The 23,166-nt window shown below is 41.3% G+C and overlaps 1 protein-coding gene across 2 annotated transcripts in view; it reads right to left on the reverse strand.

Annotated features, from left to right (window-relative positions):
- Positions 1 to 655: 655 nt before the first annotated feature.
- TXLNB (taxilin beta) overlaps positions 656 to 23,166 on the reverse strand; it is a 38,550-nt gene continuing 16,039 nt past the window's right edge. Inside the window, exons 5-11 of one of the 2 annotated variants that reach the window (XM_067010904.1) lie at positions 19,159 to 19,353; positions 16,512 to 16,631; positions 12,714 to 12,788; positions 5,701 to 5,793; positions 3,473 to 3,568; positions 1,496 to 2,230; positions 656 to 1,408 (exon numbers count right to left, since the gene is read on the reverse strand). In XM_067010904.1, coding sequence (XP_066867005.1) covers positions 1,190 to 1,408; positions 1,496 to 2,230; positions 3,473 to 3,568; positions 5,701 to 5,793; positions 12,714 to 12,788; positions 16,512 to 16,631; positions 19,159 to 19,353 — 1,533 coding nt within the window. In that variant the 3' untranslated portion in view covers positions 656 to 1,189. Of the gene's footprint in view, positions 2,231 to 3,472; positions 3,569 to 5,700; positions 5,794 to 12,713; positions 12,789 to 16,511; positions 16,632 to 19,158; positions 19,354 to 23,166 lie in introns of both variants that reach the window. The other variant, XM_059083415.2, reaches the window with a different exon arrangement.

Consider the following 23,166-nt stretch of genomic DNA (forward strand, 5'->3'; position numbering starts at 1 on the left):
AAGGAGAAGGTTGGAAAGGAGCAGAAGCTTTGAGAATATAGCCTAGGGCAGTGACAGCAGGAGGTGGTGGGGAAACCCTCTGGAGAGAGTGGTAGACAACAGGGAGGCAGCTGAAGAGTTGGCAGGGCCAGGTGAATATGCTCTCTCCAGACCTCTAGCTCAAAACGCGGGGTACCAGAGCACAGACTCTCAGCCTGAGGGCCCTCAATCCCTCCATCCCCAGCTCCCTTTCCCACTTCCAACCCTTTCCTCGCAGGAAGCCGTGAGTGGGCTGCTTCACCACATGAGGGTGTTGCAAGGCAAGGGGCCGAGTTGTGTGGGAGAAGCAGCTGCAAGAGGTGAGCAGTCTACTGCTGTGATTGTTCCCCCATTTTTTAGGGCCTCTTTTGGCCATCTTTGTGTCTATGTGCTCTGTATAGCCTTGCAGTCAAACCCAATGCTGTTCTGTCATTTAATCCATTGCTTGAATTTATTGACCTACCATTGGGTTATTTATTTTTACCCAACATTATGTAGCCTAATATTTGTGTTCTGAACCTATTTCTAATTCACAGAGCATTAGTCTACTGTAGTCCCAGATGCAAGTAAGAGATAATTTTTTTGATAAGCATCTAAATATTCTGCATGAGAGAAAGCCAAAAAGAGATGATCAAAATGTATGTGTAATATATATTTGCACACATGTGTATAAATTATACACGTGTATATAAGTGCATAAGCACATATATGTATATATTCATACATATACACACACAATGTATATGTTTAAATGGAACCTGGTCATCCGTTACTTACTATGGCACTTATTAAACTCTATGGAAATAAATAAAGCATCACATTTTCAGTATTTATATATTGTAATGGGAGTCTTTAAACACCAAATCTTACTGTTGATTAAGAAATTAAATTAAGTACCACCTTAATGGCAAATTAATATAAATTTGCTACTCGTATGTTTTGTTGCCATTTGAGAAAATTATACTATCAGTGTTAAACAGAAAATCTCCAAATCAGTTATAAATTGAGAACAAATAGCAAAGGCTTAAGGTACTTCGCATAACATTAAAATGTCTTGATTCTAAATAAGTCTCTTCCATTACACGTCCCCAGCCCTTAATGCCTCTTTCAGGAGACAATCTGTTAGGACGATGGAAACTCGGGAAGAACAGCCTCAGAAGGCAGAGGAGGCTTAGTCGACTCCTTCCAGATTGGTGTCGGCCACTTCGGGCAGCGGGGGCCCAGCTGAGGGCCCTCCTGGCAGCCCCTCCGCTGCTGCTGCTTCTGGGGGCTGCCTCCTGGGCTCACGTCTAGACTCCCCAGCTGGCACGTGCTCTCCCGCTGCGGGGGGCGGGGCACGACTGTCGGCCTCGATCACTCGTAAAAATGCGTCTGCCGGAGGCTCCGGGGCCTGGCCGGAAGCTGCTGCCTCTGGCTTCCGGGGCTGCCCTTTGGCCTCCATCTCCCGTAGAAATGCGTCTGCCAGAGGCTCCGGGGCCTGGCCGGAAGCTGCTGCCTCTGGCTTCCGGGGCTGCCCGTTGGCCTCCATCTCCCGTAGAAATGCTTCTGCCGGAGGCTCCGGGGCCTGGCCGGAAGCTGCTGCCTCTGGCTTCCGGGGCTGCCCTTTGGCCTCCATCTCCCGCAGAAATGCTTCTGCCGGAGGCTCCGGGGCCTGGCCGGAAAATGCTGCCTCTGGCTTCTGGGCCCGCGGATCAGCCTGTGGTCCAGCAGGGGGACCATTGCCTTGGGCCTGTGCTCCTGACCCTGATCTGAGGGGAGGTTCTGCCTCGTTGCCTCCCTCCGCCTCAGCCTGAGGACTTGAGGGATGCAGGGGACTCCCTGAATGGCATGCTGGCCTCAGAGGGGCTTGTTCCAGCCCCTTGAGGGCCGTGCCGCCGGCCCGTTGAGGACTGCTGACTAATGTTTGGATTTCTTTGGACGCATCGAGGGTTGACTCTGGACGATGAATGACCATGAAGGCCGCGGCCAGATTTTGCACAGCATTGTGAACACTGTTGGCTTCCTGCGCATCTGCCTCTTCACCCACGGAGGTATTTGACCCTGGCTCGTCGTCGTCAGAGGTGAGCTGACCTTGGTCATCCTTTTCAGGCATTTTTGTTTCTCTAATTTTTTTATAGAGTTCGTTTCTCTCCTCTTGTAAAGCTCGGCAGAGGTTCTCTAGCCTTCCAATTTTCATCACGAAGCACTCATATTCTTTAGCTCTCAATGCTTTCTGTGATTTAAACAGACACACACTCATAAAACGACATGAAAAGCAAAATTGCCAGGATGCTCTATGGAGAGAAGCAAAACCATTTGTCCAGGAATTTGTCTGTTAGGCTCTGACCACAGGGTGGTGGCTGGACAGATACTTGGTCAGGGACATCACTTCTATTTTTGTACTGTGTTGGAGACTCTGATAGAATATTCATCCACGTATTCTTTTCTTTAGAAAAGAAAGGTAGCAAAGCTTCTCTCTGCTTCAGTCTAGGGCTTTTAAACTCTTATAATAGATGAATTTTCTGCTTCTAAGACTTAGAAGGCATAAGTAGAAGTTTATGGCAAAATGACTGAGATGGACTGGGTCTTGGCCCTCAGCAATGCCTTATCTGTTCTGTAGATAAACTGCTGTATGCTAATCCAGCAACTGTTTGATTTATGTTTATGAATAAGCACATCTCTTTGGAATTGGTTGCAATTTGGGATGAATTGTTAGAACAGTAATTATATCCAGAGAAACTCACCACAGACTCATTCATGATGCTGCTCGAACTGTTCAGCTCTCCTTTTATCTAGAAATGTTGGTGTGTTTGTGCGTGAAATCATCTTACTCCTTCAGCCCCACCTTTGTGCTACTCTGTACCTTTTAAGACTTTTTTTTTCCACTTCTTTACGTGGAGAGGCCTTCACCTGAAAGCCCTGCCTCTCAGGTTAAGGACCATGTATCTTTGCCTTTATGGTCTCAGAATCTCCAGAGCCTGATGTAATATCAGTATTTAAATGCCTGTTGGAGGAATTAGACAATATATCTCCGTATCTGTCTATCGAATAGCACCTACCCTGGGTGCTTGGGCTAGTGTCTTCTCTCAGTTATGTTCAAATCAACTAATTAATTTATTCTGTGCCTGTGATGTGTCAGGCACCAGGGAAATTCAAGGACAGGTGAAACACTCATCCTGCCTTTAAGGAATTCACAATCCAGCAGGTGTGGTGCTGCTTTGGGGACAGCTTTGGAATCAACAAGTAGGCGTGTGACTTAGGGTCACAACACCCTTGGTGAGTCTGGACCTGAGACTAAATTACTAAATTGATGTTTGCTCTAATTATTTTTATTACAATATCATATACCACATCCCAGAAAAATTCAGCTCTTTTTCTAAAGTAATTATTTTGTGGTATTAGACCATAATTATTTTCTGAGTATAAATATATTGACTAGACAAGGGAAGATGAACAAGGGGAAAAACTTCCTCACCTCTTCAATCATGTCCAACAGAGCTTTGTTACAGTTCTCAAACCGAGCTTTCCACGTGGCTGTGTCCTTTTCCAGCTTCTTCATTTTCTTAGTGGTCTACAAAAATGAGTGTTTTAATGTTAATTCTGAAGAGTTAATAGATCAAAGAAACTATCAGTTACGTATGTGACTTCAAGAAAAGTCCTTTCGTTGCCAGCTGCTGAAGCAAGCAAAAATTCTTTGTCAAGAAATGATGACTGAGTGGAGAGAGTCATGATTTATTTCTGAATCATCTAGGTCAGTGGTGAACAAACTTACTTGCACCAGAGCCAGTTAAGGAGAAAGGAAAACTACTTAAGTCCTTTCTGTTTTGTCACATTGCTTTTTCTTTTGTTTAAAATAAAAATAGCTTTATTGAGTTCCAAGAATAAGCGTGAAATTTAGATTATTTACTGTACTGAATGGAAGACTATTAGTGAGAAAGTCGGCCTGGTTTTTCAGATGTTAAAATGTTGATAATATCTGGGCACATCTGAGAAGTAGCCACACAGAGGCAACTTTCTGTTTTCTCAGCCTTCACATTTGTAGAGCAGTAGGATTCACAGAATGTGATTACATGCGTTCTTGCTTTCATCCTTGAGATAGTCCCCCAAGGAGGGTTCTGTTTTCACCTCCACATTATAAATGGGGAAACTAAGGTTCAGAGAGGTGGAGTTGTGAGTTAGCAGAAGAGTAGGGCTGGAGTTATTTCCTTTAATGCAACATGTGCAGAGTGCATGCTAGTTGCCAGGCCGGGGCTGGGTGTAGGGCATCCAGAAGTTAATAAAATGCATCCTGGCTTTTTCAGACCTGAAACTACTCACGTTCCTGGTTATAGGATCTCCTCTCTGCTTGCCTGAAGTGAAGGACAAGGCGTGTGTTCAGGTGCAGTTACCCTGGATGAACCACACCTTGGGCACTGGCTGCTTCATGCTAATCTGCCTGAGGCTGGGTCTGCTTGGAGGCTAGAGGCTGGGCCCAGACAGTTGGCCCCTGGTCCTTATAGAGAAGCTACGTGAGCCTTGAGTGCTTTTTTATTTTGATCATTTCTTAACTGAGTTAAACTTTTAAAAGTCATCAGCCCGTTTAGGAATTTGATGAAATCCATGGGACCACACACACCTAAAGAAATGCAATAATGCATATCAAATTTTTTTGCTAATTCTACTAAGAATCTATAAATGAACTCCAGATAGAAAACTCCTCTTTTATTATTTATTCCAGTCTTAAAACTGTGTGATTTTGCAATAAATAACAGCATTTTTCCTACTCTAATATTTATTCCAAATTAAAACTCTGTAATTAAAAAAAATTTTTTTTAATGGATGGATCCATCATGGAGTGGGAAAGATGTAACTTTTAACAAATATTGGCCCATTAAGTTTGCTGATGAATTGTGAAATTTATCATACTAGTTTATGAAAATGTTTTCAAAGAATGCTTTCTACACTTAAAAAGGGGTAATGCCAGTGCCTGTTCAGAAACACAATTCTGATGCTGATTTTATTTTGGGAAGACACTGAATTAAACAAAACGTAAACAGTATTTTCAACAATAATATTAGCACCTCATATTTGTAAAAGACTTTAAAAAAGTTTAAGACCCTTAAAAATACATTAACTTATTTGAACTTCACAATCTTGTGGAGTAGGCAAGGGAAATCGTTTCTTGATTTATAGATAAGGGGGAAGTTAAGTGAATTGTTCGCCGCTACTTGATGAGTAAAAACACACCCAGACTTCATCTCCTCATTCAAGGCCCTGTCCCATTATATCTTATTACATATATTCTCTTCTGAGAAGGATCCTATGAAATGGTATTTTCTACTCTAACATTCTGCTTTTGCATATTTGTATGAAAATTAATTTTTTTAACCTTTAAAAGATTAGTTTTTAATTTCAGTATAAACAACATAATATTAAACTTCTAGCCTTTATCTTTTCTTTTTACACTTCTCCATGGCCTAGAAAAAGAAAGTATTCTTCCTCAGAGTGAAAATGTATCCTAGTGTTTTCGGACTCTTCCTAAGACTAATTCACCAGATACTTACCAATAAAAAAATACAGTCCAAATCTCATTTGCATGTATAAATGTTTCATTACTTCATGAAATGTACTGAAATATCTTAGCAAGAGAAAAATGAACCCGAAGGAGTGTTGCCTGTCGAACTAGAAGATGTCAGTATTTCGTGGGGGATAAGCAGTACTCACTTTATCCATTTCCTGTTTGAAGGTGGCAAACACCTCATTGCTTTTTGTCAGTGTGCTCTGAAACTCTTCAAACCTTCCAGAGTAGACAGTAAGCTGTAAACAGGGGAAAGAGTAGATCTGTTTTAGGACTGCTTTCAGAATGCTTCCAGAATAAAACAACATGTCATTGTTTATTATTTGAGAAGAAAAATGATTTAAGGTAATTTTTAATACAATGTTAGTGATATGTTCAATTCTTTTTACTACGAGATCAGGCTAGGTCAGTGAGTATGATTGAAGTACTTCTTTAAAGAAAAATGAAATAATAAAATATGTCATCACCATTTCATTTTAACTTTTACCAACAAACATTTTTTGAGCACTGAACATGAGCACTGACTCTGTGTACAAAAGCATTTAACCTGCAGTTCCTGTTTTTGAGGGACCTGCACTCCTGACAGGAAGATAATCCCAAAGACAACTTGATTATGGGACAGTGAATACAAAGTACCAAGTCAGTTAAGTACTGATCAGAGGAGGAGGTGAGTGTGGTAGGTGGATCATTTGAGCCACATTTTTGTGGAGAAGGTGAGCCTTGAACTTGGTCTTGAAGGAAGCAAGAATGAAGGCAAGTATGTGGGCCAGACATGGACTAGGGTTGCTGCCATTATGCAGGTTGTGCTATTATAAGCAATTGTCATTTCCCTTTTTGACATTGTGGTTTTGTGTATTTATGAATACAGTGTTGTAGCCAACAGCAGTTAATTGTCTCTTTTCAACAAAATCAGTTTATTATACCAATTTTTTTATAGATGGAAATAATGAGTCTTGAGGAAGAAATGCCTTTTTCTAATTTGCACCAATAAAACATCATACGGGTTAGCTTGGGAGCATGGAGAAGAGCCTTTGTACCTCCACATCCTTAATTCCGAGGCTTGTATTTGGGGTAGGAATAGGGCAGGATAGGGAAGGAGAGTGTATAAATACTTGATTGTTACTGACAGTGATACAATAATAAAATCTTGCTTTTGAAAATAATTTTAGGATAGCACGTTTTGAGTGAGTGGAGATTTAATATGGATGATTCTTGTTTACTAACATGGAAAGTTTCCATTTTCAAATGAGACTTTGGTACTCTTGACTGTCTGGAACAGCCTCAAGTCCTCAGTTGGGCACCAGCTGGCTGGTGGTACTTGTGAGACTGTCTTTTCAAAAGCAGAGAAGAGTGACTGACCGAAAGCCAGTAGGTTGGAGAGTTCCCAGTCTTGGGGATGGGAGTTAGAGGGAGTGTGTGGGAATCAGACAACCCCTAGAACCAAGAAAATTTGCTTTTCTGGAATGGCTCATTCTCACATGATTCAGAATAGCAGAGGTTTTACTGCAGTACACAAGAACAACAGAATAACGTGAAACTTTTCATAGGACACAGATTTTCCCAAGTCAGAAAACAGCTGACCATCATTTTGAAATCAATCATTAACACTGTGGATATGTGATAAAACTTGAGGTAGCTCTAGTGGCCGAAAATTTTTCTCATGATTCTTTGGCATACAGATTTAAAAAGACTGTGTAAAGTGGCAGAAGGGAATTCATGGCCAGGAAGGTACCCTAGGGTTTTACACACATAGTGCATAAGACAATACAGCTGACCCTTGAACAACTCAGGGGGTTAGGGACACTGATCTTCCATGAAGTGCAAAATCTGTGTATAATTTATAGTCAGCCCTCTGTACTCCCGGGTGCTCATACCTCTGGTTCCCCATCTGCAGATTCAACCAACCTTGGATACTGCAGTACTGTAGTATTTACTATTGAAAAAAACCGACGTGTAATTAGGTCAGCACAGTTCAAACTCATGTTGTTCAAGTGTCAACTGTACTTGCTCATTATGTGCAATGCATTCTTGACATAGTCTATTTAATTGTTTCATTTTTTCCCAAAGTACTGGCTGAGATCCACTGAATTGATTTCAGGGTGCATGAATAGGTCAAGTCCCTCGATTTGAGGGTAAGCTCCTGTGGGACTGGCTGCCTGTACTGCCTGTGGTCTAGTGGTGTAGGCTGGGGACAGCTACCCCCAGCTGATCCTCTTCACCTATCACAGAATCCATTCATTTGTATTTTTGGCCAAGCCTCCTGTTAACTTCTTTTCCTTACTTTCTCCTCTTTCTTTTTCCAGCTTTTCAGTAATTCCAGCAGAAGTACAGGGGGTTCGCAGATATGATCTCCTGAGCTGGCCCTCCCCGACCCTCTCTTGCAGCCCTCTAGTTGTAGGCTGCAGACAGGAAGGGAAGGAGTGGGCACGTGTGCGGTCCATTTCACCTGCACAACCTTGACAGGCTCAGCGGGGGGGCAACCACACCCACCCCGGCCAGCTCTCTCCTCATTCTTTGGGCAAAATGTTCTTTCGGTGTATAAATTGGGCAGATTTTGTTTCCCTTCCCACGTTTTCTTGTGGAGAAGACAGATATACTAGAGTTCCAAGGAGCAGTGTCTCACTTCATTACCACTTCTGGCTTTTTTCTAGTGACCACCAACTTTTTCTCTCTTTTTATCTTTTAAATTGGGTAAAATACACATAACATAAGATTTGCCATCTTAACCATTTTAAGTATATAGTTCAATATTGTTAAGTATATTCACATTGTTGTGCAAACCAATTTCCAGAACTTTTCATCATGCAACACTGAAACTCTACACCTGTTAAACAATAGCTCTCCGTTTCTTCCTTTTAGTGACTGTTTTTAATAGTCTGCTTTTCTTCCTATTTGACCTCTTTGTCATAGGTGGCAAAACCTGTATGGACTATACTTTTCTCAAGTAACCAACTCTGACACTCTTTATTTTATTTTTTTTTTTTTTTTTCCGTTATGCGGGCCTCTCACTGTTGTGGCCTCTCCCGTTGCGGAGCACAGGCTCCGGACGCACAGGCTCAGCGGCCATGGCTCACGGGCCTAGTTGCTCCGCGGCATGTGGGATCCTCCCGGACCAGGGCACGAACCCGTGTCTCCTGCATCGGCAGGCGGATTCTCAACCACTGCGCCACCAGGGAAGCCCAGACACTCTTTATTGATACGAACTAAAATGCACGCTTCTTGTTTACTTTATGGATATGTGTTTGGTCATATTTTCTCTCTCACTACTATGCTGACATGATGCATGTTTGATGTGTCATATTCCCTCTTTCACTTTGGTATCTCAGAGAAGCATGGAAGGAACATCCAGAGGCCTTCCTCAGTATTTTTACCAGAGGCAGAAATAGAAACAAACTATTCTAGGGTTAGTAACAACAACAGTTGCCCTGACATTTCACTTTTAAATGGGCGGAGTGGCACACACATTCTTTTACCTGAGCAGAAATTTTGATTATAAACATTCATAGCCTGTGTGAAACAGAAATGTGTCCAGGGATTGTCTTAGCCAACTTGGGAGATTTGGTTTGGGAATATAATAGTAATTGCAGAGGAATCTCCTTTCATCTTATATAGATAGGTGAGGCATTCTGAGATTAAAGACTATGATTGTTATGACTACCCATCTTTAACAGTTGACTTACTGATCTTTCCCCTGGGGTAGTATTTTGTGTCTGTGCTGCTGTGTTGCGTTGGTATTGCTGACTTCCCACATCTACTACCATCTTCATCCTTATCGATCCAGTGAACACTCTATTTGTAGCCACAATTGTATCCCATTGATTATCTCTGACATTTACTCTATTGCCTTGGTTTGTATAATTGAAAGCTAGACATCTCTTCCCTAAGTGAGAATCATGCCCCAGATTGGCAAGCTGTTGTCTTATGACTGAAAAGTGACTTCCGCCTAGGAAAACACAATCTATCCTTGATATTTCCTTTGCTCAGACCATAGAAATGGAGACTAAGGCCTCTCCTTCTTACCCTCCGACTCCTTTAATTGTCAAACCGAAGGAGGTGTTTGAGTGCTTTGCAAGATCATCTGTGATAGATTTTGTTTTTCAAGGTTTAAACATTTTAAAAATATAATGCTGATATTTTCAAGAGGAGCTCATTTAACCATTATTACACATAGGGATTTGGGGCCTCTATTTTCTTCGTGATGATTAAGTAATTATTGCAGTTCTGAAAATGCCTTGAAGACAAAAGAGATAGGCAAGGGAGGGTCCTTACAGAGAGAGCCACGTGCCATGGAAAGCAAGGTGATGGAGGAGACAGGGTTATCTAGTTTAGCTGAGTTCTTCAGCCCTGGATATTCTCTACATTCATAAACTAGAGCTGAACATGGTCTTGAGAACATCTTTTCCAGTGGTTCTTAAACTTTTTTTCAAATAAAAACTTCTTTTGTCTGATATATCACTATGTGGATCCTTACCTATGAAATAATACTAATATTAGCTCATACACTAATCAGTTGTTAGCATTTTAATTAATATTTATCACTAGATTGTGAGTTTAATTAGGCAGGGATTTTTGATTCTCTTATTAAGTACTATATTTCTAACATCTAGAACCACACCTAGCACTTAGATGCTCAATAAATATTAGTTGAATTAATTATGCTTACTTTGGGGGCAGGCACTGAGCTAAGTTTTTTTTGTTTTTTTTTAATTGTTGAACGTGTCTACTCTTTTTTTTAAATTAGTTTATTTATTTTTATTTTTGGCTGTGTTGGTTCTTTGTTGCTATGCGCGGGCTTTCTCTAGTTGTGGCGAGCTGGGGCTACTCTTCGTTGCAATGCACGGGCTTCTCACTGCAGTGGCTTCTCTTGTTGCGGAGCATGGGCTCTAGGCACGGGCTTCAGTAGTTACAGTACACGGGCTCAGTAGTTGTGGCTCACGGGCCCTAGAGCGCAGGCTCAGTAGTTGTGGTGCACGGGCTTAGTTGCTCCATGGCATGTGGGATCTTCCCAGACCAGGGCTCGAACCCGTGCCCCCTGCTTTGGCAGGCGGATTCTTAACCACTGTGCCACCAGGGAAGCCCTGAGCTAAGGGTTTTGAGTGCATAACTTGAAAACAAACTGCATATACTACATGCTCATTAACTCATTTTCCTTCTATAAACTTAATCAACATATGAATAGCTGCCATCCATGCTGCTAAGCAAAAGCTGATACAATGTCAGAAACAGCTACATTTTAGATAGTAGCTGCTGCCTTATGTGCTGTTAGGTTTTGGAAATACTGAAAAGTAATGGGCCTCCCAGAGGTCAGAGGACTCCAGCTTGGGATCATTGATCCATTACAGCATCCTTATTTTACAGACCAGGAAATTTAGGTCCAGGGAGGTTTAGGTGAGCTGCACAGAATCAGACAGCTTCACAGTAGAAGAGCCAGGACTCTGACCCTGGTCCCTGGGTTCGACCCAGTATTGAGGGATGAACGAGGAACACTGGCAAGTCTAGAACCCTGGGTCATACTTTTTCAAACTTGAGTGGGTATAGGTGGGAAATTGGATCACACCTTTATGTTATTTCACAGGTCATTAAAAGACCTAGATTCTGATACCAGCCAAATGAGTCACTCTCTAGCTCAGAGTCTAATGGTATTAATCTATTCTTCATTTAGCATAGAGGAGTAGAGATTGCTTATAACAGATGGAACAATGAATAGCTTCAAGTACTGCCTGTTGTACCCCTCAAGGCTCTGTGCTGTGCATGGGACAGAGATAGAGCCAGAAGCCCTGACTTGCTTCTCTGGACTCTCCCCACAGCAGCCCCCCACCACTGGACAGTGAGGTCACACCTCCTTTCCCCCCTGCCTGCCTCTGCTTAGAAAACTGCCACTGCCTGCCACCCACCCCACACCATGATATGATGTGTTCCGCGACTGCCTAAAGGATGACCTTGAGTTTGTAACTTTAGAGTTTAGTCCTTCGATACTATTAATAGTGAAAATAAATTACGATTCGTATTTTTATGTAATTAATATTTTAGAACTATTTTGATATATTAATGGGGGAAACAATTCATCTTTGCGTTTTGTACACACATTGGAAAGGTGCGCTTTAGGAAGGTTAGATATCAAAATGTTATTTATGTTTTTGTCTGTGTAGTGGTATAATTTGTGATTTTAAGTTTCTTGTCTTTCCTACTTTCCTTTTTAAAAAATGAACACGTATTCATTGAACTTGTTCATTCATACTACGAAGAATTTTTTTTTCACAATGAACAAATATTCAGCAGTCAGCACGTAAACATTTACAAGTGAATTATTCAAATCTTAAATTAATGCTGCCCAGTTTGGAAGGCTTCTGATTTTCTCGCTTTCTGTGAATTTGCTCTGTGAGATTTTACAGTCCCTTTAGCACTTGGGCATTTCTCTCAGCCGGGGAGCTAGAGCCCCTCTGTGGCCCAGCCTGTGGCAGGATGGCTCTCCTGGAACCTGACAGGGAACATTTGCCAGCAGGGGCAGAGCCCCAAGGGCACCAGAAAGATGGATAGGTCTGGCTTTCCTCCAGAGCCAGCTGTTGCATGAGGCTTTATTTTTGAGCCTGAAATACAAATTCCCATAGTCTAATCAAAACATACACATAACATCACGAAGCCAAATCGAAATGGTTTCTGACGTCTGCCATCTCTAATCATTTGGCACTGACAAGGCCAACCTGTGATAGCACAAAAACGTGGGTGCTGACTCTATTTTTCTAATTTCCTTTTATTATAAATAATGTCAAACAAGTAAGGAAATTTTCAGTATTGACAATTATAGATGGTGCATCTGGACAGTTTACATTTTACCCTTACCTTGACAGGTTAATGGGGGAGGAGAGAGAGGACATATGAACAGGTAGGCAAGGACCTGCCCACCAGCTTATTCTGGTTGACCCTCATTTGTATTGATATGTCAACAGACCTTTGGACTAGAAGCTGTTGGTGCAGAGCACTTATTTTTCTTAGATATAACATTGTACTTTTATTTTTACTTAAAAATAATAAATATGAAGTTACTCTTCATTTCCAACTCCTGTCCCTACCTCCCCTCCCACAGGGAAGGCATCTTGCAGTCTACCTTTGGTTCACAGAGGGGAGGGCACACCCATGCATCGCTGTCCCCCTACTTCACCTGAGCCTGCAGGACTGTCTCTTGTTCCTTCAGCACTTTGGCCTGAAGTTTCCACTCTGCTGCCTGGTTCAGCAACTGTGAGGAGAGAATGCATGGAAAGACTGTCAAATTATCTTCTAGATTACCATTTGTTGTAACTTGTGTGTAAACTTAATTACTTGCTAAGTAATCCTCTTAAGTAATTTTGGAGGAACTTTGTAAATAATCTAAGAAAGCTAAGAAAACAACTAGTTTAAAAAAAGTTTGATTCTCAACTAAAAATTAGTGATTCCAATGGAAAAAAAAAAAGAGGAAAAAAAGTCTCCAACTCAAGCATGAATCACACGAAATTTCAACCTCCCACCAAATTCTGGACCCGTCTGTAGCAATTCTGGCCAACTATCATTCAGCCTCTGCTTGAACATTTCCATAATATTCCCACCTGGGGCATTGTTGTGAGCAACTGTTCCTTTATATTAGACCAGTGTTCTCCACCATAGTATGCGTCAGAATCTCCTCAGGGGCATGTTAAAGTGCAGGTTCTTCTCAGAGAAAATAAGTTAGGAAGTATAGGGTGTGATTAGAATCTGTACTTAGAGCAAATATCCAAGACGGTTTGGCTACTGGTGGTCCATGGATTATACTTTGAGAAACACCAGGTTAGAAATTTGACCTATTACTACAAATCCTCTATAAGGTTTACAAAAGAAGTCTCACCCCTCTTCTATAAGGCAGCCCTTCAAATACAACCAAGGCCCTCATGTCAAACATGATCAGAACTGGAACTCATAGGTTAAATTGAAAGAGTCGTTTTAGGCGTAAAAATGACACATACATATGTAAGACATGTTATTCTAACTTAAGATGTATGTTCATTTATTTATCAATTTTGATGTAGGGCTGTGATCTTTGTTTTGGGTATGGATCTTCTGATTGGAATTCGGAGGGTTTTTGCTTGTTTTTACAAAAATCGTATCTGTAATATGGCATATAAGATTTATAATTTTTTTAAAACAGTACTGCTAGAACCTAAAGACCTAAGATATTTGTAAAGCAGCTTGATTGGATAGTTCTCTAGAGTTTTACAACTTTCTTACGGTCTTTTATAGTTGCTCACGTCTAAGTTGACAATTGTTTTTTTGCTGTTGGCCTACATCTAGGCTTTCAAATCATTAAGCATAGTTTTTTTTAGAAACAACTCTTTCTTTTAACACATATTTCATCAGTTTATGTATCATTCTGTTGATTTACATAATACAAAACCAAGGATAACTGGGAAGAAATTGGGAGCAAAGACCCGATTCTTAGTAAGCTCTATCTTACTTAACATGGGCAACCACGTGTAGATATTCCAGAGCGGCTAACTAGCCCCAGGATTCAGCATGCTATGGGCATCTGTCAGCGTGCTTCCAGAGAACGGTGAACATCATGGGTAACCTGGTTAGTCAGTCAGGTGGCTGTCAGTTAAGAAGTTTCTATTTTATTTCAAGATCGGCTGATGTAAAACTTTTTTTGTTTATTCATGTTGTAAAAAAAAATGTTCATCTTTGCTATCAGAACCAAAAATAATAAAATCATTATTTGTAAAAACTTGGAGGCATCTTTTTTCTTATCCAAGTTAGTCTTGACCTCTCCATTTGTAAAAGGGGGTTGTATATGTCCCTCCATGCCTCCCAGTGAGCAGTGAGGATCAATTATTATAGAAGTGCAATTGACTCAGTGTAAGAGAGGTCTGAGGCAGCTGCGGAGTGGAAGTCGTGCAGTGCCCCCTCTGGCCATCTGAGCTGTGTGGCTGCAATGTACACGGCCGACCCCTTGCTTGACACACAGGGGCCCTGTTGTGATGGGTGGTTCCCCGATGAAGAAGAAGGAGGCTGCCTGTTCTTCTTGAAATGAAGAACGGCCCATCCCCTACCCCCCAGCTCTGACTTGATATTTCATCACTTTCAAAAAGAAGTGTCAGAGCTGGAACCCAGGAAGGTAGCCGCCAGCTTTGTAGAACTGAGGGGGACTACCTTTCTTTGACTTGTACCTGCTGTTTTGCTAAATCAGGGAAGGAAAAGAGGGCAGCATGCTAGTTTCTTGCTAAGGTTGAGTCACTCCGTGTCTGCCCCCCAGTCTCTCTCACATGAATCTTTGCCTGGTTGTTCCTCTGTCATGCCTCATATATTAAATACCAAAGGTGCTGATATTCTGTAGGAAGCATATTTTACCCGAGAGTGATTATATCAACAGTGGAGTATCCGTTTTCTTGGATTCTGAATAATAAATAAATGCTTTATTTCTTACTTTGAGAGCTAGGTTATAGATGGATTTAATAAATTAATATTTTTATTAAGAGCATACGGACATCTGATTTGAAATTACGCAACGTCCAGCAGGTTATGTTCTCCAGAATTCATCCTTTTGTTGCCAAGTTTGAAAACCGAAGTTTTAAAAAAATTCCTATTCTAACAAATTGAAATGATTGTAGTCTGATTTTAGGTAAATGCAGAGCTTTTGATCAATTATTAAATGGCTACATTTGAACAACTTGTCCACTGACTGTGTCAAATCTCTCTCTCCCCAGCAATAGACATGTGCTTTAACTCCTGCCTCTGGAACACACCTCTGAGTGTGATGTACTATCACAGAGCTTGGGCTTTGGGGACAGATACACTGGAGACGTGACCAGCACATCTTGGTCACTTAGCAGTGTGTGACCTTAAACAAGTCACATATCCTTTTTGAGCCTCAATTCTCTCAAGTGTTTTGGAGTGTTTGGGGTTAATGAGATGTCAGTCAAAGTCACCACTCAGTTTCTTAAACCAAAAACTCAGGAGTCATCCTTGACCCCTTCCTTTCCTCACTGTCACCATCTTCCTGTTCAAAGCATTGCCTGTTGGTTTTACATTAAAAACATAACTTTTATCCACATCCAGCTCTCCTCCACTGCCGCCTCCCCGATCCAAGCCATCATCAGATCTTGCCCAGATTGCTGCCTAGCTCTCTTCTTGCTTTCTTGTCCCTCTTTAGTTCACTCTCCACCTACGAGCCAAATTCAGTTTTTACAGATGCAAAGCAGATCATGTCACTTCCTTTGCTAAAACTACCCAGTACTTTCCTGTTACATTTAGAATAAAATCCAAACTACATTTCAAGCTTACAAAGCTATACAGTTTGGCCCCTGTTTACGTCTACAATTTTATTTTGAAATTTTCTCCCACTGGGTCAACCTGCTCTTGCCACCCTGACCTTTTCCAATTTCTGGAGGATGCCACGCTGGTTCCAGCATCAGGATCTTTGTCTCTTCTACAGACACTGCTGCTGGAGACCTCCTCTCTGACTCCCTCTCATCAGGCAGGGCGCAGCTCAAGCTCCTCCTCTTGGTAGGCCTTCCTGATCAGCCAGTCTAAAGTAGGTCCTCTCCTTCTGCCCCGTTCGAGGTTCCTCCTTATTTCCCTAGTAGCACTTACTATTCTCTCTGAAATTATCCTTCCTTATTTGTTTTCTTGTTTATTGCGTCTCTTCCCAGTTAGATTCATGCTGGAGTGTGGCCTTCTCCTCCTTGTTCACCGCTACACCCCAGCACCTAGAAGGGTGCATAGCTCATGAAAGGTGTTTGAAAAGGGTCTGGTGAATGGTTGCATGACTGTTTTAGGTAAAAAACAGTGTAGCTACAGTGTTTCCTACTGGGCTAGCTAATTCCATTCTCCAGGGAAGCTTAGGCTCTTTCTCCATCAGTCTAGTGCTCTATGACCATTGTCAAGAACAACATTCCCAGGGATTCTCTGACCCCAAGGCAGACCAGACAAGCACACAGACTCAGGTGATAAGTACATATTCCTTTTCACGTTTGTGTCGCTCCTCTGCTTCCTTCATCATTTCTTGTGCCTGCTCGAGTTTTGCATCCACCAGCTTCTGCTGCAGTTCTCTGTGTTTAAATATTTTGTCCAGGTGCTAAGGAAAAATAAAGTGCACATTATCAAGCTTGACTTATTATTGGTGCTGAAAAAAATGTTAAAAAAAAAAAGTAATGTTGACATAAACACGTGTTCCCTGGGTTTTAAGATTTTTTTTAAAAAAAGAGGCATAAATGCATTGGCATTGCTTATGGTTTTATATGAAAGTCATAAATTGGTGGAGTCCCCTGCATTTTGCACTACACAAAAGTGGCTGCAAAAGGTGGAGGTGCCAGAGTTCAGCAATGCTAACTCCAAAAGGTCCGAACAGTATTTTTCTAAATTTAGTAACTATTAGATATGGCGCTAGTAATTATGCTTGGCAGCACAGACAGTGATGTATGTTGCAAGGGCTACAGCACTATCACTTGGTATTTTGGCTCTTTCTGTGAATATGAAACCACTTTTTAAAATTTTTTTATTTTTTTATTTTTATTTTTTTTATTTGCGGTACATGGGCCTCTCACTGTTGTGGCGTCTCCCATTGCGGAGCACAGGCTCCGGACGCGCAGATTCAGTGGCCATGGCTCACCGACCCAGCCGCTCCACGGCATGTGGGATTTTCCTGGACCGGGGCACGAACCCGTGTCCTCTGCATCGGCAGGCAGATTCTCAACCACTGCGCCACCAGGGAAGCCCTGAAACCACTTTTAATCACAACATTGATTTATTTTATCATGGTGAATTCTCCTCTACCTGCTTGCCTCAAAGGGTGGTGAGGAAGCCCTGAGGCAACAGCCTGTGGCCTTGGGCCTGGGACTGAAACAGGAGCTCCTGACATCAGCTCTGTTTCTCTGGTGGGCAAGACAAGGCTGGGGGGTCACAGGTGAATTGACATGCAGATGTGCTAGCCTTTTGACCTCTTGACTACCTTGGTGAAGAGAAACTTCCAACTCTACCTCAGTGTGGAGAATTTCTTGGTCATTAGGAGGTCCCATTGGCAAGAGGACACGTGGAATTCCATCCTTGGTCCTTACCTAGAACCAATCCTAGGAATATACAACTAGTCTACCAGGCCGTTCCCATATGAGATCTCTCTGAAGAGTGTGGACATTTTCTTTTTAGCTCCTTCCCTTTTGTTTTCTCCCGAACCTCCACTTCGGAGCAGGATTGATCTTCGTGACAAGATAAAATGGTAGCACGGCATTATGGCTTACTGTGAGGAGTTTCTTGATTTACCTAACTGCCATGACCACCTTCTATTGGCTCAGTTTTTTTCTTGATAAAACCTTAGCATGTTGCCAACAGGGCTACTTTGACTATGTTATATTACATTTTAAGGCAGATATTTAAAATTTGGGTGGGATGGGGAAAAGGGATATGATATATCAAAATCCTGAGGGGGCATCTGGAGTCTTAAAAACATATGGAATATTAAAGTTTAATTTTGGAATAATAAAAGATCCCTATTAGTCCCCCAGTGTAAACCATTGACAACAAAACTCTTTGGCTTTTGCGTCTATGGCTAATTGATTGAATCTCGTAGCCTCTGCTTCCCATCTATAAAATGTGGATAATATGTTATCATCTGGTGCATAAGATTGTTGAGACAATTAAATGACATAATATATGGTAAGGATAATACTTAGCATATTGCCTGGCACAAGCTAAGCATAAATAATAATGCCATTATTACTATAATTACTATATAGAGTAATATTTTATATATTATTTGACTGTGGATTATATACAATGCAGACCTTTAATTTCGATGACATAGTAATTCTTAAGAGGGAGTGTGTGAGGTATTTCTTGGTTCTGTATAGAGAGTTTCAAAAAGGCTGAGAGGGGCTTCCCTGGTGGCGCAGTGGTTGCGAGTCCACCTGCTGATGCAGGGGACGCGGGTTCGTGCCCCGGTCCGGGAGGATCCCACATGCCGCGGAGCGGCTGGGCCCGTGAGCCATGGCCGCTGGGCCTGCGCGTCCGGAGCCTGTGCTCCGCAACGGGAGAGGCCACGGCGGTGAGAGGCCCGCGTACCGCAAAAAAACAAAACAAAACAAAAAGGCTGAGAAATACTATTTTCAAGAATAACTGTGTTCACGGCCCAGCACTTTCTATTTGTTGCCTTTGCTTTGCAGTGATTCCAGTTGCAGAGAAATCCTGTATGACTTTCAGCCAGGTATTTTGTAATACTGTCTGTTTTTATTTTGGCTAGTAAAAGAAATCCAATCCTAAATATTAATCAATCGAGAGGGCTGGCCATAACTTTGTCATTAACCAAGTTCCCCACCTTCACAACCCAGATCTGGTTTTTTAATTTGTTTTTTTTTTTTTTTTTGCGGTACGCGGGCCTCTCACTGTTGTGGCCTTTCCCGTTGCGCAGCACAGGCTCCGGACGCTCAGGCTCAGCGGCCATGGATGGCTCACGGGCCCAGCCGCTCCGCGGCATGTGGGGTCCTCCCGGACCGGGCCACGAACCCGCGTCCCCCGCATCGGCAGGCGGACTCTCAACCACTGCACCACCAGGGAAGCCCCAGATCCGGTTTTATATGCAGTGCTTCTAAGTTTTTGGATGTGGTTCTCACCTCCTCTCTGAGCTCATACTGGTCAATGATGCTTTCTAGTTTCTCTGCGAGCTCAGTGTTCTCCTGACAGAGCTTCCTATTTCGCTCACTTTGCTGCTCGATCTGGGCCTGGATATCTGTGAGGGTGCCCTGGAAATGACTTGTGATCTCCTTCCTTTTCTCTTCTTCCTCACGTGCCCTCTGAAGGGTTTCCTCCTGTGGATAGAAAGCACACTCTTTTGTTATGCTGGTTTACATGCACCAGGGTTTACAGAACTCAGGGTTTGGTCAGTGAAAGGAGATTAGTGTGCAGGCTAATAAGAAGGATGTTTTTCCTCAGCTCTCTAGAGGTAACATTGCTCAGCCCCCAAACAAATGTTTGAGCAAAGGTTTCAGTTGTGAATACACGGTCACTCAGAGCAGGTGCAGCAAGGGCCTTGGATTTGATGGTTGGTGATGAGTAGGCTTGTTTTAAAGACAACGGGTCCCCTGGTGAGTGAATAAACTGCTGGGATTTCTAACAGACATGCAGCCCTAAGGTTCTGATCTCCTGGCTGAAGCCTGGAAAAAAAGGCCACTTCGTTTTACTGATTGATGGGACATATCACGTGTTCCTTTGGTTTGGTATAGAAAGAAGAACAATAGATCTTATGCCTCTATAAAAATGGTGGCATATTAATCACATAATTGTATTCCCCAAGTTTTTAAAATATAAGTGATCACAATATAAATTTTTTTTTAGTTAAAAAAACACTCTCATCAAAAAGCTTGAAAAGTAAACTAAGATAACCATAGATGAATTACAGCAGTTCAAGAATGTAAAAGGAAATCTTAGAAAATATGCTGGATATTTTTTAAAATATATAAATTTATGTATTTATTTTTGGCTGTGTTGGCTCGCTGTTGCTGCACGTGGTCTTCCTCTAGCTGCGGTGAGCGGGGGCCACTTTTCGTGGCTGTGCACGGGCTTTGTGGTGGCCTCCCTTGTTGCGGAGCACAGGCTCCAGGCGCGCAGGCTTCAGCAGTGTGGCTCGCGGGCTCCAGAGCGTAGGCTCAGTAGTTCTGGCGCACGGGCTTACTTGCTCCATGGCATGTGGCATCCTCCCAGACCAGAGCTCAACCCATGTCCCCTGCATTGGCAGGTGGACTCCTAACTACTGCGCCACCAGGGAAGTCCCCTATGCTGGATATTTCTTGAAGGAACAATCATCCATTGTGTCACATAGGGTAATTGAAATGTTCAGTGTAAATTTTGAATTTGAAAGCAATATTATGTTTCAAATCTTCTTTAACTCTAAAATGAAATATCTAATATTCCCCTCTTCTACTTTGTTAACATCTAAGAATTGAAAATTAACTCATATCATTTCTGTTCTCTTTTCTCCTAAATCAGAAGTCCCCCTTCATTGCTAACTGCTAACAATGTACCCAAATTTTCCCCATATCTATACTGAGAATTACTTGCATTGTACTTATTCCTCTCATTCTTTTAAAATAAAAGGGCTTAATCTTGCTACATCATACCAAAGATAGAGACACTGCTGACAAGTGATACAGACATTTTAGGATTCCTTTAGTTCTGATTAATTGTTATTATGAAAGCTTGCTTCATTGTTGGCAAGTAAAATTATACTGCATTTAGTTGCCTACCGTGATCAAATTATGTAACAGGATTTTTAAAAAGAAATGCTGATTGAAACAGAAGTAATTGTGCAAGTCTTTATTATTACAGTAGAATAATGTGATCAAAATAAAAGTTGATGCTGAAAATACATGCTCTGGAAATATTTTAATTTATCATTACGTATCCCCTTTCTTCTACAATATTTGCATATTTTCTAACTCTAATATGACTCCTGATATCAGAATCATAATTTATTCATGGTATAAATAATTATTGAGTGGAAATTTCTTAGGGATATTGTAGAAGAAATCTACACTTCCTAATCTGAAGAAATTAACTCGGAGATGTTATTTCCCTGAACTTTGAATGCTAACACTTACTATATGTATTTCACTAAAAGTGATTTTGGCGTCTGTTAAGAGCAGTTGAATATACATGTGATACTGATTGTCTCCTTATTGTTCCCGATTAGTTTAGAAGCCAACAACCTCCTAGTCGTAGACTTATACTCCGTGATCTGATTGTCATTTGCATTTATAACTATTCCATCCATGAATGAATGAGTAAATGAAAGGACCACCCCATGCTACCCAGCAAGTCTGAGTTTTTCACTGGTCACTGGCTAGAGAAAGAAGGTATGGCTGTTAATATGGCATTAAACACATGTCAAACCATCATAGCACCCAATCCTGGCCCACAGAATGGCGTCTTGCATTTTGCATTACATGGTTTTTCAATGAGAGAAAAATAAATGTACTGCAATCATAAAATTTGAGTCCACTGGTAAAGAAAATGCAATCATTTGGACAGTGTCTGAGATAAAATTTTCTTTATCATGCACAAAATTCAAAGTGAAAATTAATAACGCAAAGAAAATGGAGGGACAAAATCTGAAATAACTAAGAAAACTTTTCAAGCATCATTGTGCATCTTAGAACCAGTGCTGTGCCTGGGACACAATCCATGGGTGTTCAGTATATGTTTATTTAATGAATCAATAAATTATTAATTTACCTATAGACATATGAATAGCTTGAACTAGATGATTCCTATAGTCAAAAATTGATGTAATTAAAAGAATGAAGTAGGCAGTTTCACAATTATAGTAGGAGATTTTTTACACCCATCCCTCAGCAATTGATAGAGCAACAAGACAGAAATTCAGTAAAGACATAAATGATCTAGAGCTGCTTGTTACTTATGCAACATTACACCTAATGTGTATGTAAAAGCACTCAGCACAAGTCCTGGCATATGTAAAAAGCACTCAGCACAAGTCCTGGCATAATAATGCTACTTAATTCCATTTCCATAACTGGAAGCCATTACTGATGGTGTATGGGTATAGCTACAGGATCTCCTGCCACTTCCATCATTCTGTCTTTGAATGCTGTCCAAAGAGATCAAGCCACATCATTCCATCCACATCATTAAAGGAAATTTAACTTTTATCTCCTTACTGTACAACACTACTGAAAGCCAGGAGATTTATGTAAGCACAGAATGCTACTACTTGATTACATATCTGAAGTTGAGGAGGATGACCCCATTCCCATATAACCTGGGTTTCGATTGTCCCAGCACAATGATTAAAGAGATGCCAGAAGCCCATCTCCTACAACTCGTAATTTGAGAGTTAGAGTTCGTCGCACTGGCCTCTCATTTCCCAGATATCAGAAAACAATTTTGGAATATGAGGAGCCATTATCCTCTTCTATTTCTGTTCCTAACTCCATTGTAAAAGCTTAGCAATGATCTTAATCTCTCTGTTTCTTAAAGTATCTTCTTTTAAACACGTGTAATAATAACTATCTCACAAGAATATTGCTATCTAATTAATTCTTGTTTGTCAAAAACTTTAGGATCTTCAGCTGGAAAGGGGATTGTGGATGCATGCAGTATTATCTTGGAGAGCCCTGCATCTTGCTTCACTGAATGCAGCTAGTGTCTGTGTGTAATCAAATTAGCCACACTGCTAGAGGCTTACGCTGTAATTAATGAAACCCATGCAGACTGACTGAAGTGATCAGTCTATTATTTTTAGATTGAATAATTAAGCTTGAAGAGCTTCATTGTTTTTTCGAGTAGCTTCTTTTTTCAGATGACTATTGACATTTTAGCTCTGAATCTTGCCTTATTCTGTCAGTTAGCTTTGTGTCAATTTATTTCATGTCATGCAGATTTCACTATCATACAAAAAATGTTGAATTTTTATAAATTTGTATTTTAAAGAGTAGAACTAAGGCCTACCTTAAAAAACAAAACAAAACAAACTCAACATAAGGAAGAGGCATGGCACACATTTTACTAAAGGTCTGCTCCGCATCAGGTACTATGTGAGCACCTTACATGTGTGGCCTCATTTAATTTTTCCCTGACCACGCAGCGAAGTTGGTATAATCCTC

Source organism: Kogia breviceps, chromosome 13 (assembly GCF_026419965.1).
Source record: "Kogia breviceps isolate mKogBre1 chromosome 13, mKogBre1 haplotype 1, whole genome shotgun sequence".
In the NCBI taxonomy this organism is placed as follows: domain Eukaryota; kingdom Metazoa; phylum Chordata; class Mammalia; order Artiodactyla; family Physeteridae; genus Kogia; species Kogia breviceps.